The 14,724-nt window shown below is 53.0% G+C and overlaps 4 protein-coding genes and 1 pseudogene across 4 annotated transcripts; 2 read left to right on the top strand and 3 right to left on the bottom strand.

The window, feature by feature from the left end:
- Positions 1 to 635: 635 nt before the first annotated feature.
- Positions 636 to 2,111, top strand: SAPIO_CDS6869 (uncharacterized protein; the record flags this gene model as incomplete). The annotated part of the gene is made up of 3 exons (XM_016788859.1): positions 636 to 734; positions 941 to 1,963; positions 2,073 to 2,111. The coding sequence occupies 3 exons, from the start codon at positions 636 to 638 to the stop codon at positions 2,109 to 2,111; spliced, it is 1,161 nt and encodes a 386-aa protein (XP_016641496.1).
- Positions 2,112 to 3,110: 999 nt separating this feature from the next.
- Positions 3,111 to 4,485, bottom strand: SAPIO_CDS6868 (Homogentisate 1,2-dioxygenase; the record flags this gene model as incomplete). The annotated part of the gene is made up of 2 exons (XM_016788858.1): positions 3,111 to 3,536; positions 3,586 to 4,485. The coding sequence occupies 2 exons, from the start codon at positions 4,483 to 4,485 to the stop codon at positions 3,111 to 3,113; spliced, it is 1,326 nt and encodes a 441-aa protein (XP_016641495.1).
- Positions 4,486 to 6,037: 1,552 nt separating this feature from the next.
- Positions 6,038 to 7,558, bottom strand: SAPIO_CDS6867 (Uncharacterized protein; the record flags this gene model as incomplete). Its single annotated transcript, XM_016788857.1, has 4 exons — positions 6,038 to 6,442; positions 6,502 to 6,536; positions 6,596 to 6,696; positions 6,768 to 7,558. The coding sequence occupies 4 exons, from the start codon at positions 7,556 to 7,558 to the stop codon at positions 6,038 to 6,040; spliced, it is 1,332 nt and encodes a 443-aa protein (XP_016641494.1).
- Positions 7,559 to 9,203: 1,645 nt separating this feature from the next.
- Positions 9,204 to 11,290, top strand: SAPIO_CDS6866 (Fatty-acyl-CoA synthase; the record flags this gene model as incomplete). The annotated part of the gene is made up of 4 exons (XM_016788856.1): positions 9,204 to 9,462; positions 9,535 to 9,690; positions 9,747 to 10,103; positions 10,197 to 11,290. The coding sequence occupies 4 exons, from the start codon at positions 9,204 to 9,206 to the stop codon at positions 11,288 to 11,290; spliced, it is 1,866 nt and encodes a 621-aa protein (XP_016641493.1).
- A 1,004-nt stretch (positions 11,291 to 12,294) lies between these two features.
- Positions 12,295 to 13,860, bottom strand: SAPIO_CDS6865 (annotated as a pseudogene; the record flags this gene model as incomplete).
- Positions 13,861 to 14,724: the final 864 nt, after the last annotated feature.

Here is a 14,724-nt window from a genome sequence, read left to right as displayed (position 1 = left end):
GGTCTTGGGCACCAAGGACAATTGCGGTAGAAGAAAACAATGTATTGAGCTGAACAAAGATCAACGACGTACGGAAACTAAGATACTTCCATAATTGCCTTTCCGTTGTCTCCTGGACGCTGATGGCACTGATGGGTCTTCTGTACGGAGTTGGTGACCCTACTTCGTAGAGCAGGACCAAACCGCTTGTATGCTCTACCTGCCGCATCTCGCACTTTGCTATCCAATTGTGTAAGCCAACGTGGTAAGTTATTTCCTCATTTACAAAAAAAAAAAAAAAAAAAAAAGAGAGAGAGAGAGAGAGAGAGAGAGAGAGAAATTGTGGGTTTGCAGGCTGCTGATTGCCGTGGACGCTGGAGAAGGAGCGTGACCAGGTGAGAGCTACCTCGGCAAAGGGTTGGTGAAGGGTTACCTAGCATTTTAATATAATGCCGAAGTAGTTGCTGGAGCCCGGCGGTAGTTCTTTCGGGCAATTTTATTCCGTCCCTAACTTTCTTCCTTTATCTTGAGTAAACGTTCAGGTTCTTTGGCCGAGGTCAAGGTTAAATATACCCAAGTAATCACTAAAACTGTTCACTGATCCAACCACTCTAGTTTTGTACCCGCAGTAAGTAACAGAGGAGAACCGTGCCACAATGTCAACTGCACAGCAAAGACTCGCGTCTATCTCCAGCCAGCTTGCTGCTCCTCCAAACTCAAAGAGGAACCTTTTACGCAAAGATCCGGATGACATTGTACGTCCACAGAACGCCTGTGAGACGCCATATATAGACACCTAGCTAAATTGTTATTAGGTCATTACACTTGCGATTCGAACTCCACTGACAAAGGCCAGGAAAGGCTATTTCAAAGATACCCGGTTGGAAATCTTGCTAATGGCCCTTCTGACCGTATGCACCGATATTCATCACGTACATACATGCCGCTAATCCATCGCTAGGCTGTCCGAGAGAAATCAAATCTCGATCCTGCTACCGTAGAGGAAATCGTCCTCGGAAATGTGCATCACCCATTCCCCAGCTTCCCACTCCGCGCCGCCGCCATCGCCGCTGGTTTTCCACCGACAACAGCTACCTCGACCGTGAGTCGATGGTGTTCATCCGGCCTCCTCGCTGTCCAAAGCGTCGCGGGCCAGATCTTGTCGGGCGCAATCGATATCGGCATCGCCGTCGGAGCCGAGAATATGAGCCGCAATGGAGAAATCAAGGCCGATCTGGATGAGACGCTGACGTCCATCCCACAGATTCACGACCTCACCATGCCGATGGGCTGGACTTCGGAGAACGTAGCGGCTGAGTTTAACGTGACGCGTGAGGAGCAGGACGAGTACGCTGCGGAGACATGGCGCAGAGCGGAAATATCGCAGAAGGCCGGATGGCCAGTGGAGGAGATCGTTCCCATCACCACCCAGTGGAAACACCCCCAAACTTCGGAAGCGAAGACGGTGACAGTGACTAAGGATGAGGGTATCCGATATGGCACGACAAAAGAGACGCTGGCGAAGCTCCGTGGCGCGTTCCCGAAGTGGCCACCATCGACCACAACGGCAGGTAACGCATCACAGCTCACCGACGGCGCTGCAGCCCTGGTCCTCATGAAACGCAAGACCGCCGAGAAGTTAGGGCAGCCGATTCTGGGCAGGTTCGTGACCTCAACGGTTGTCGGGCTGGAGCCTCGGATAATGGGCATCGGACCTGCGTATGCAATTCCAAAAGTCCTATCGAAAGTCGGGCTGTCCAAAGACGAGATCGATATCTTCGAGATCAACGAGGCGTTCGCCTCCATGGCGGCGTATTGTGTCAAAGAGCTGGGACTCCCGAGGGAGAAGGTGAATCCTCGTGGTGGAGCCATTGCCTTTGGCCACCCTCTTGGTTGTACAGGAACGAGGCAGATCGTCACGGCATTGGCAGAGCTGAAAAGACAAGGGAAGCAGATCGCTGTGACCAGCATGTGTGTCGGAACGGTAAGTCGGCATCCCTCTTTACTCTACTCTGTCCCCTTCTAGCCTTGCCTTCTTTGCTTAGCCACATTAGGAGGTGGAGAAAATAACTGCTGACAATGTAACTTCCCAGGGCATGGGGATGGCTTCGGTGATCGTTTCAGAGCAATAGCAAGTACACGCGACCGCCGACTGTCAACTCCACCAGTCAATGCGAATGGGTGGCTTTGGAGGCAGGGTAGTACGTCGTAAATCAAGTATCAATCGTGCAGGTTAATTCAACATTGTTGTATCCATTATTATATCGTTCCGATGTCTAGATGTACTGTTACTGCTCTGAGATGGCACTCTAGCTCCCGTGAGGTGTTAAATGGGACACGGAGCCAAAATTGTCAATGGCAGTGCTAGGAAACCAACAATAAACTCGAGATATGAGGATCTCATACTCGGTGCGTGTCGTCCGATCGGGATGATACTTGAATATTTGTAACCCCGAGCCCGTAACACTTCGCAATACGCTCATGAAATCCCGGCACTCAGGCTTACCTACGAAGAAACATCCATTAATTTTCGCCACCTGATTGCAGTTCTATTGCCTTCCCACAAATCCGACCGGGATAGGAGCTACTTAATCACCGTGCCACGATGGAGGGTCTAGCCGAAAACACGCGACGAAGAGGTTAGGTCGGTGGACCGTATGTGAGCGTCTTGGGTGCGCTCCATGACAGTGTGGTTTACACCTTTTATTATCAGGAAGAGGAGAGGTATAGACATTGCTAATTCGCTACGAGCCCAATTCAAGTAAACGGGCCGATTCCTGCAGAGTTACTTTGTTTCAGAGATGACATCATGGGTTCCATTGGTTCCATCTATTTCTGGATTCTTCTTCAGCAGTTCTTCAAGTCGGTCATCATAGAAGTACGCTTCGTTCCTTTCCTTTTGCAGAGCTTTCTCTACCTTCACGTGCTCTAAGAGACGTTTCACCGTTGGGTTGGTAGAAAACCGATCCTTATGAACGTTAGAGTTTGCCACTCTGCATAGGTAAATAGTTGAGTAGAGACGTGGCTCACCGGCAGGCGCTTCCAGCCTTCAGGGTTGGACGCTTCCTTTTTAGCGGTGTCCAGACCCCACTCGGTGAAGAGCAAAGATCTGGAACTCTCCATCATGAAAGTTAAGGACCCTGTTGCGGAGTCTTGTCAACGTTCTGAACGCATCGGGGCAAAATAAATGTCACATTACCCTCATAAAGAACCCTCGGCTGATTGACCTCCTTTTTCATCTCCGTGAGATACGGTCCACCGCTTGATCCGTGGGCAACGTGTCCCGCTTCATAACTGCCACCGCCGGGCTTAAAGTTATCTGACCGGCCTCCTACGTCTTTCGACCAGATATTGGCGAGGAACTCGGACGCAGCATTCCGGTGGAAATAAGGAGGACGGAATGTGTTCATCGCGACATCCCAGTGTGGACCGAACCACAGGAAGTCGACAAGGGACGTGTTGGGATCTCGTGACTTGGCAGTCAAGATAGTGTAGATGGAAGGATCCGTGTGGTCGACGGAGACGGACGAGATACTGACGAATTTGGTCATATCGTACTATTGTCAGGTCAGCCAGGATCGCTCCGGGGGAGTTTGATATATTCACCTTGTAAGGCACGCAGTTGCCGTGCCAGGCTGCCACGTCAAACGGGCTATGGTCCTGGGTGTTGGCAAAATACTGTCCATTAATCTTGGTCACGATCGTCCAGGTCTGATGGAGATCCTCGTCAATGAAAGCTACAGGTATCAGGAAGTCTCGCGCATTGGCAAGCCCGTGACCTCCGATCGGTCCCAGATTTGGAAGCTCCCAGCGCGAGCCAAAGACTTCAATGATATAGCCCCTCGCTTCGGTTGTACCCTGAGCAGGGTTCAAGACATATTTGATACCCCTGGGGATCACTGCAAGCTCCCCGGGCTGAAGGTAAAGCTTTCCAAGCTCCGTCTGGATATCCAAGTTGCCCAGCTGCGCGACAAAGAGGCAATCGCCGTCAGCGTTGAGGAAGGCTCTGTGGTCCATAGAGTTGTTGATGGCGTAAATGTGGAGAGCTAAACCATCTCTGAGATTCGAATCTCCATTACCACCAATGGTTCGTAATCCGTCTATGAAATCTGTCGGCTTGGAATCGATTTCGAATGGTGCCCATTCGAGTTGGGCCGACGTCATCTTAACACGAGGGTTCGTCGCAAGGAAACATCCTTCAATCTTGGCCCTGCTCTCAATGAGCACTTCTCCATCCTGGGCACAGCTAGGCCTGCACCTATACATCCAGGTGCTGAGATTGGCTTCTCGGGGAGCGGCAAAAGCAGAAGCCGTCAAGCACTCCGTGTACAGATTGAAGCGACAGACTTGCGGGGTATTCTGTGCAATTGGGAGCGTACCGGGAATGATCTCGGACTGGAATTGTCCTCCAAATCCACACATGTATTCATAAGGATCCCCATCGCGTGTAGGCTTATTTGAGCCCAAGTCGGTGAAGTGGAAAGCTTGCCGAAGTTTTGGATTCATGGTGAAGGCTGCTTGTCCGATGATTCGGGTCTCTGTGGCGAGTTTGCTTGGTTCGATGCCTCGGAGCGGACGTGAGGTTGACAAGTGTTGGTTTAGTTTCAGAATAATCGAGCTGACGACGGCCTTCTTCGCTGTAGCTGGAGCACTCCGGACTAAGTTCTCTCACACAGCCTGGAAAAGCTCCGCCGGGGTATTAAATGTCATCTCTGGACTTGTGCCCTACGTGGACCCACTAACAAACACGCGACCTCTCTTGGCTGACTTCGTTCTCGGTCGGCCGGGGAGAGTATGATGACCTCGAATGATAGGGCCGAGACCCGTGAGGCTATGGCCGAATATTTTAGCGGTATCGAAGCACGGCCAAATATTCTCTCAGGTGTGGAGGATTATGGTTGGCGCGAGATCGTTGCGACATGGCTAAGTGTTGCGGAGGCACGGCCAAATATTCTCCGAGATGGGGAAGATTTGTTCAAACCCGTCGTTTTTTTTTTTTTTGGTGTTAGCAAGTGATGGGATCATCCCCGCACTAGGTTGTAAATAGGGTTTCCCCAATTCCTTGATTGAGACGAAATTGAGCGTCAATGCACGCAGGCACTTACCAACGGTAAGTCCATACCGCGTGAGTCCGGCTCAGGTCACATCTGAGTTGCGCCATTAGTTCTAATGTCCATCGAGTAAACCTTCGGACAGAAGTCGTAATCGATTAGCCGACGTTTTCTGGACCGGTCTCGGCTCTTGTTCTGAGCAATCTTAGGTGTCTTACGTGCCAAAACCACGGCCATACCAAGTGCTATGCTGTTGCGTGAGAGAAGACTATGATTGCACAAGAACATGCTGCGTCGCTCCTGAGATTTCACAGCTGTAGTGTGGCGAGGCCACTGACAGATCTGACGAATGCCACCCTCTTGTAAAACAGACTAGGTGGACGTGCAATCATCTCCGCTCCTGTGCGCGACAGTTGACCGACGACATCCGGGCTTACTTTCTCCTGACGAGTCACGGATGAGAGTCTCGATTGACATGGTAGATAGCGTCGCGAGTGTCCACGGTCCCTTTTCGTTTCGGGCTTACGAGCATCTCGCTCACTCAAGCAATAACTCTAAAGATAGGTGCAGGCTAGGGCCCTGCCATGCAACGCGCATCAAGTCCGCCTTATCTGTTCAGGGGTTGTAGCGTGAGGAATAAAATCGATAAATCCGATGAAGCCTACCTCTAAATTGACGTGCTTCTTTATAAGCCATCCTCGTTACGGTATCTCTGTTCCGGTTTCTTTACCGCTGGCCACGTATTCTACCTGGGAAGGCACTGATCCGCATTAGAGTGTCTGCTTACAGACGGAAAAGAAATAAAAAAAACCACAAACAGCACTAATATGGCCCTATTTCTGGGTGTGCAGATAATTTAGATGCGTCTATTTTCCACACCTTGATAGCCCTTCAGCTTCGGTATGCTACACCTTTACATGACAAGGCCCCTAATAATAATGTAGACTATGGCTCGTAAAGCAAGTGACGAGACAGGCTTCAGCTTGACTGCAAGGAGAAGTGTAGCTTCACAGGTTGCTAGTCCCCGAAACAAGCGTCCCTGGCTCGGACTCGCCTGTTCCGGAAGATGCGATCTCTCTTGACAAGAACGTCTTTGCATCTTCCTCCGCATCATAGCCGTAAAGCCCTTGTGTCCACTCCATTGCAGGCCGTCCTTCAGAAGCCGCCCATGTCCAACGGTGGGCGGCCCGGTGAAGACCGGTTGCCTCTTCCATCGCGGCATCACGCTCCACTTGAGCCGGACCATCGGGCATGTGGTTTTTCAGCCTCTGGGCCCGGGCGAACTGCTGCACCTGAGTCGCTCGCTCGAATCGAATCTTAGTATATAGCCTTGTCGCTTTCGGGAGATCGTGAGGTAGGTTCTGAAGACAGATCGCTAGCACAGCGGCATCTTCCATCGCTTGCGCACTCCCCTGTCCCGAAGGTCAGCATCGTAAATCTATACGGACGATCCGGGGCATCAGTTACGAACCTGCGCGAGGTAAGGGAGCATCGGATGGCACGCATCTGAATCTCGCTTTTAGCATGTGAAGCGATAACCACGTGGTTTTAGAAATCTCTCTTACCTCCAAGCAGTACCACGCAGTCCTTGCCCCATGCCACCAAAGGCTCAACGTCCATGAGCTTCCATTGCGTGAGGCTACCCGGTTGGCCCTGGTCCAGGAGTCTTAATACTCTATTCAGCGCGTTAACTTCCAAGACTTCGACCTGCGGATCTCGGCGTCCGCCACAACTTACTCTGGACACCAATCGTGAAATGCCGATTTCATGAGGCGTGCGTCGCCTTCAGCTCGGTGATCTACCATATCGTCCGGAACCACGACGACCACATTGTATAGCTCTCCGCCTCGAAGTTGGTATCCAACGACGTGTTTGTTCGGACCCCACCAGCTCCGGGCGAGAGGCACCCGCGCAAGGTCGGCGAGGACGGGGTCTCGAGCCATTGCTGCTGTCGAGAGAGTGAACCTATACGCACAGTCACCCGTCGGCCTCGGCTGCGGGGACCGCGGAAGGACGTTTTCTCGGACCTTGGATCGAATGCCGTCTGCGCTCACGATGAAATCGCACTCAATTGTTTCGCCACTAGCCAATATCGCACGGGGTTTCACCAACTCCGAACCTACCTCCACGGCCACAACTTCTGCGCCTAGCGTGATCTTGACTTCCAACTCGGTAGCTCTCTCCAAGAGCGCCTTGTGCAGATCTGCCCGGTGCAGGTGCCAGTGAGGTGCGCCGAACTTCTTTTCGAAAAGGGGATTCATGGGGGAGCGTGAAAGGATGGTCCCGTCCTTCCAGCGGTGAATTTGCGCGCCGTGGGGAGCGACGGGCGTGTCGCCTAGATGAGGGCTGACGCCCCAGCGGACGAGGAGCCTAGAAGCATTGGGCGAGATTTGGATGCCTGCGCCGATTTCCTTCAGCTCTGGGGCTGACTCTAGCACGCGTACTGAGTAACGTCCGGTGAGTTGGATGGCGACCGCCGCTGCTAGCCCTCCCAGGCCAGCCCCGACGACGATTACTGTTGGAAACATTGCAAAGCCGCTCTTAGGTCGAAATGCACTACCAGATCTAGACAGGGTCAAAACGCATCCGTAGACAAATCAGGTTCTCCCTAAGCATATATGCTTGATCACTCGCTAACTAGCAATGCCGGTTGCATTGATGAATTGCGCCCGTAACATTTGTCAGCTTTTGTCGTGTCTCAAGATTGTATAAGAGGATCCAGAGGATAATACTGCATGGTTCTGTGAGTGCGGAAGCTATCTCACGTCTTCCCTCTGCTAGTGCAACAGGGCTGCGGTGTAAGATTCCGCCGTAACCCTTTTTGGACGGCAGAATATTAAAATACACCGAGGTTCGAAGAGGAGCTGTGAGGGGCTAAAACTAAGGATCACCTCTCTTCTGTCTGCAACAGAAAGCGAAGCGCCGGCTCAATTTTTGTTAATCGGAATCGTTGCGATCGAAATTGGAGCATAACGTAGCACCATTTTAAGCGTAAATAGTGATCATCTCATCAGAACCAGGGAGTCAGCCATCTGCACCACGAAGACATGGCAAGGCGTATCCCCTCAGTTAAGAACCTCGCCCGCTTAGTAGAAGATCTCTTTTCGAGGAAAGCACTGCACCTCGGTGCATTTCCATACGTTAGCGAGCTGATCTAGTTAAATTATGGATGCGTATGGTTCTGCCAGTTCCCCCCCTCCCAAAACAAAACAAGCAGCAGTTGGTTGTATTATTTGCCGGCTCTACCTCCTAGAACCATGGGCTCGTCGGTCATGGGGGCGAGCTTCTCGTAAGTGGCGCGTATCAGCGCCCACCCGTGAACTTGCGCAAGATGTTGCCTCGGTGTTGTTGTTTTCTTAAGCTTCATCGCCCTTGTCGTCTCCGTTTCCTGCTTCGTCTGTAGCCGCGCCCCGGCAAGTGTTTACCTCTAAGAGTCGGCCCATTCGTACTGCTACTCGCCTGTGTTTGTCCACGTTGCTGCGTGCTGTAGCTGCTTCGGGTGTGCCCCATTCCAGGCCACATGCTCAAAACCTTCCAGTGGCTCATGGAACGGTATATCCTCGGATCGAATCCGTTCGCGTGGAAGGCTATTTTGTCTGTACACAAAGGACCGAATGTCTGGGCTTGGGCAGTTATACTTGGGAGGAGTTGGGGGAGCGAGTAGAGAGGATGGAGAAGATTAGAGAAAGGGCGCGCGCCGTACCTTACAAACTCCAGTTCTTACCAACGACTTGACGAGGAGGGTCCGACAGGGCTGCAGGAATCCAAGTCCAGGACTGAAACAGCTCTCGGTCTTCATATCCCCTAATGACACATCAGGCTCTAGTCAAAGTAGCTCAGACCGGCAGACTCGCTCCAGCAAACCGTACTACCTTGCCCCTAGCCAATACCGAGGTCCAATCAAATTGTTGCTTCCATCGTTGTGTAATTTGAAAATATTGGTCCGGATGCTGACTAGCCACCGTCTCGGATAAAAGCCCGGTAATCTTGCTCGAATTACCCCCAGTTATTGTCGCTTTGTGCTTCGCCCCAGAGCTCTATGTCTCGGTCGGTTGGCCACGCTATTGGTATATTTATCGCCACTATTACCCGAGCCATAGTCAGCGTGCTTTCCGTTCCCGCGCTGTTGTAAGTGCATGGAATTATAAAGGAGCTCTAAGCACTTTGGAGAAGATGCCTAGAACATTGGCGACTGCAGCGGGTTCCGTCGCCGCCACGGCAACGGCAGGATACCTGCTCGACGCGATGCTCGGGTTAAGCACGGATATCCAGTACCTGCGCGAGAAGAAGGATTTTGAGACTCGCTTTCCGCAATTTCTGAGGCGACTGGGCGATCATGTTGATCTATATCACGTGTTAGAACTTGCCGACCCTTACGCGGAGGCCTTGTGGTTTGAGGGTCAATCATGGAACTACCGAGCATTGAAGAAAGGTCCGTGGTATTCCCCCCCCGGCCGGGTGGGGTCCGCTATGTGGATAATGCTTTGGCTGACAGCTTGCGCAGAGGTTGATGCGATTGCCGCGGGAATGCAACAACTCGGAGTAGAGGCGAACGACTTCATCGCCGTATTTATGACGAACTCGCCCGAGATGGTCTTCACGATATACGCCATCGCCAAACTAGCCGCGGCACCAGCTCTAATCAATTCCGCTCTCCGGGGTATGCTTCCCCTGGGAAATGCAATGCGGTCCGGGATGCCGGCTAACCATACTCAGACGATACGTTGCTCCATTGCGTGGGGTTAGCATCGTCGAAGCTGATTATAAGCACTCCGGATCTCGCCCCGTTCGCGGCTCAGGCGGGCGGACGTCTCGCAGAAGGCTCTGCGACGACCGTGTCGTTGAATATTGGTTCTTTTAGCAAGGCAATACCCCTGCCGTCCAATGCCCTCGAATTTCCCTTCGTTGACCCTGCCACTGTCGGCCCGGCCATGCGACCACAGCGCTCAATCTCTGACGTCGGCGCCCTGATCTATACCTCAGGAACTACTGGAAAGCCCAAGGCCTGCACAATCAAAAATTCCCGCATCTGTACGGTTTGCTTGCCATCCTCGGCCGACCAGTCGAACCCCAGTAAGTACCTCCCGGCGCGGACGTACAGCTGTATGCCGTTGTTTCACGGCACGACGTTTTTCACGGCCATGTGTTCCAGCGTTGGTACCTCAGGTTGCTTTTGCCTGGGGAGGAAATTCTCGGCCCGCAACTTCTGGAAGGATGTCACAGAGTCGCGTTCCACGAGGATCTTGTATGTTGGGGAGCTGTGTCGGTTCCTGCTCGCAACGCCACCCGGCGAGTACGACCGGAAACACGGCTGCATCGTCGCCATGGGCAACGGGCTTCCCCAGGATATATGGATGGCGTTTAAGAATCGCTTCGGCGTGCCTGAGGTCCGGGAATTTTACCGGTCCACCGAGGGGCTGGCCAAGTGGGATAACCGACACCTAGGTCGCGGCCCCGGAGTGGGCAAGGTGGGATTCGCCGGGCCGCTGAGGCGGATGCTGGAGGCTGACCAAGTGATTGTCCGGTTTGACTACGACAGTGAGAAGCCCTTTCGTGACCCAGTCACGGGGTTCTGCATACCCGCTCGCGTCAATGAGCCCGGTGAGGTGATAGCGCGCATCAAGTCCTCGGCGACTTACCCGGAATACCTCGGCAATCCAGCTGCCACGAACGAGAAGATCCTCACCGACGTGTTCGTCCGCGGAGACCAATGGCAACGGTCCGGTGACTTGCTGGTTCAAGAGCGGTCGGGCTGGGTACGCTTCGTCGACCGGGTCGGGGACACTTTCCGCTGGAAAGGCGAGAACGTTTCCGCGAGCGAGGTTGCCGCGTACATATCTGCGCTGCCGCACGTCCAGGACGTAATCGTCGCCGGCAAACAGCTGCCGGGATACGACGGCCAGGCCGGCGTGGCGGCCATAGCCCTCGAACCATCAACTCCTCCCGGTGGAGTAGAGAGCCTCATGCGCGACCTTTACGCTAATCTGAGGCGAAGGGGCCTACCTCTATACGCGCTCCCGCGATTTGTGGCCTTGACCAACACGTTACTGGAAGTCAGCGCCACATTCAAGCATACCAAGCAAGCGGTCAAGGCGCTGGATTGGGCCCCGACTGAGCCAGGCCCAACGGAGAAGGCAGATGGTACGAGCACCATGCCAGGAGTGGCCCGGAAGTATTTCCTTGACGTGGATGCGCAGGAGTACAGGCCGCTCGATTCGGCAAACTGGGCTCGGATCAAGTCCGGGACGGCTAAATTGTGATTGGGGATTATTGCCCAGAGTATATTCCAACTGCGCGATTACCAGCAACAATGAACACACGAGCTGCCCCTGTATAATTTGATGTTTCCTGTTACGACTTGCATGCGATTGCCACGCATGGTAGTTGTCACATAACCATGGAACTGATCCTGGCCATATCAGGGAACTTACCACATGTACATAGATCGTGCCTACTACACCTTTCCTAGTAGCTCTTTCACTCTTTAATCTATTTTATACTTACAGAAGACTATTTTACCTAACCCCGGTGTAGCATTGCTTCGCCGCGGTTCGAGGGCGAGGTCCTCTGTGTGCCCTCGCCCCAGCTACCCCTATTTGAAGAGACGCTAGCCCCAGCCAGCGTGGGTTTGTTGCGTAGATGCCTCCAGATCCCTGAAAATGTTGAGAAGGTCCTCGATGAGGTGGTCGCGAGATGTAACAGTTCGTTGCTGTATAGTCCTGCCAATTGTTGCGCAGACTTGCGCCAGTTTGTCGCGAGACGCAGCGGCGACCTTTGTTGTTCATCACGCCTACGGAACAACGCGTTAAGTGTGTGGCTTAGATCCGCACCTAACCAACGTTTCCAGCCGGAGGTCACAATCAAAGTCAAGAAGATCTGGAAAGCCGGTGCTACTAGAGAACCCACGAACCAGCCAGCCGGGTGGTTTTCAGCCCAAAAAGCCCAAACATTAAGTAGTTAGCGGCCTCTTACGTAGTTGGAGCGTGGAGAGTTTCGCTGGAGTAGGGAGTAGCGGCGGAAGGCTTATAGGTATTTATAGGCTACTAGCAGCGTCAGTAACCACCGAATGCCAAGTTATCCGGGAAACTGAACTCGTTCTAAATTAGTAAACTAGCTAACTTGAACTCGGTCGTGTCGCATACGAGCAACATGAAATAGACGACACCGGGGTCCATCCGAGATATACAGAAAACTGATTGACCGCGAGCGATGACCTGACCTTGATGTGGTGGGAAGCTAGAGTCCACTCAGGATGGGGCCTGGATTACTCGATCGGGACGGGCGGTAGGTAGAGCGGGAAATCCTTGCATATGTTGAAAACACTCTGCAGAGGTTGCTCCAGAGTGACAAGGCCATCATTATTACCACCGTGGCCAGTTCCATTCTTTTCCGCTGCAATAGCGAGGTACGTGTTCGACGTGGAGTCGCTCCACCCGGCTTTTGAAAGTCCGTTGAGCGGATCCAAGGCAAATTCCATCATGAAATCCTGTATCTTGTGGCTCACCTGCGTCTCGAATGGGGTCTCCGGTGAACGGAAGTCTCCTGCCGTACCGAAGACAAGCGGAAGGTCCGCCCCGTGCGCTGCTCCGATCCACCAGCGCGGAGAGACGTTCGTGAAGTTGCCACGGTATTCCCTAAACCATGTGGGCTTGCCGACTTGCTGCCGCAGCTGGATCAAGTTAGAAACAGGGCAGAGAAACCTGGAAAGCCGGAACAGCTCGGCGACATCAAGGTCGGGGGTCTGCGTGTCGGGATCCTCTGGATAGTCGACGAAGGTCACACCCTCATTTAGAGTGGTTCCATAGACGACCGGACGGTCCGAAACATGGCCCTCGAGAAGTCGCTCGGTGTAGTTGTTGAAGTACGTCTTCTCGTCCGCAACAGGCGCGAAGACCAATCCGATCACGTCGATAGCCTCGACAGCCTCAAGAAGCTTGTCCATCGGGACTTTCTGCATGCATGCCAACTCGGCGGCGGGGTCCGGCGTGCTGCAGTTGCAAAGTGCAGCGGCCTGGGAGAAACCGGTCCGGTCAAGGTCAGTTGTGTTGATACCGAGAAGGGAGCTGCCGGACAGAGGCATGAATCCCTGGACAACAGGGTCATCTGGGAAAGCGAAGTTCTGGATATCAGTGCTCTGGCCTCCTGCGCTCTGGCCGAATAAAATCATCCGTGATGGATCACCCCCAAATGCAGCGATGTTCGCCTGAACCCATTTGATTGCCATCCGCTGATCGAGGAGGCCGACGTTCTGAGTCTCCAAGCCAGCGGCATTGGGAAAACCAAAGATGTTGAGGCGGTACTGGATGGACACGACGATGTGAGACTGTGTCCGCTCAATCCACTTCGACGGGTTTTGATAAGGCACGGTCGAGCCTCCTGCCTGGTAGCTTCCTCCATGGATGAAAATAAAGACAGGCAAAGGCTTGCACTTCGGATGCAAGGGAGCCCACACGCTCAGTGACAGGCAGTCTTCTCCGATGTCGCCCCAGTAGAGGATTTCTCGGACGTCATTGTAGTCTATAGAATCCATTTTCGGCTCAAACTGGGGGCAGTTGAGGCCCCAGCTGGTGGCATCAATAACCCTGTCGCTGTTGTTGGCGGGTACCGGTGGCATCCATCTCAAGTTGTCTACTGGGGGTTCGGCATAGGGGATTCCGAGGAACGTACGGACAGTGGGCGTAGTTACATTGATAGCGCCTTGGACCATACCACTGCTTGTCTGGACTTTGAGGACGGGAGCTCCTGGAGACCCACCTTGAGGCAAAGCCACGGCCCCGGCAGCAGCCCAAGCTAGGGTGACGAAGCTCCGCGACAAAGTGGGAAGAACCATAGTGAGCCGATGATTCAATCAAACGTGTCAAAAGACTAAAGAGGATAAGGAAACCCCAAGGAACGGCCGAATGATGAGAGAACGGATGAATGGATGGATGGTGAGTTCGACGACCGAAGTGGGCAATGGCTGCGTATTTAACCTGGAGAGACTCGATGACCTTCGTAACTCCTAAGATCGACCTTACAGTTTACCAACCCCGGAGGTTCACTGTCGAACGAATAGAGGGTATATTGATCGGTTCGCGAATTAAGGCGACTTGTCAAATTCCAGTATAGCCATCACGGTTGCCGGTTGCTGTTGCCGGCCACAGTTGTCCGGAAGGTGGAGTACGGAACTGTCTCGCCGGAACGTATTACTTCATCTTGTGAACTAGAAATGCCGGGGATTGTTACCCCGGTTTTCCATGCCAAATAGAACGAATTCCTTGCTTGTGCATTCAGTGCAACTCTTCACCTTCTTTCCAGTCAGTTGCAGGACTAATTCACCACAGCTAATCTCTTTGAATTGGTTAATTTGGCCGACTAGCTAAGTCATGTCGATCAAATGGTGTGGGGTACACCCAGCGGAATACTCTAACTGGGCTTCAAGTCGATGGGGGGCACTGAAAAAGTCGGCCATTCCTGCGGGAAACACCCAGAATATTCCCCCGAAGGGGGTAAATATGGACTCCTCCGTAAACTTATCCCGTACCTTCCATCAACTTTTGGACCGCATCGCAGGGCCCCGTGTTCTGTTCGTTTTCTCCGGATTACTGCCGAAGTTCCTTTTCTACGTCGGCACCTCTCCTTCTCTAAGGTCCCTTGCTGTCGTACTAACCCTCCGGAACCAGCGCAGTTGCCGAGCATGAATCAGCATAAAAGG

This window comes from Scedosporium apiospermum (genome assembly GCF_000732125.1).
Source record: "Scedosporium apiospermum strain IHEM 14462 chromosome Unknown SEQ_SAPIO_0108, whole genome shotgun sequence".
Classification (NCBI taxonomy): domain Eukaryota; kingdom Fungi; phylum Ascomycota; class Sordariomycetes; order Microascales; family Microascaceae; genus Scedosporium; species Scedosporium apiospermum.
Note: the sequence above shows the minus strand (reverse complement) of the source record. Positions and strands in the feature narration are given on the sequence as shown.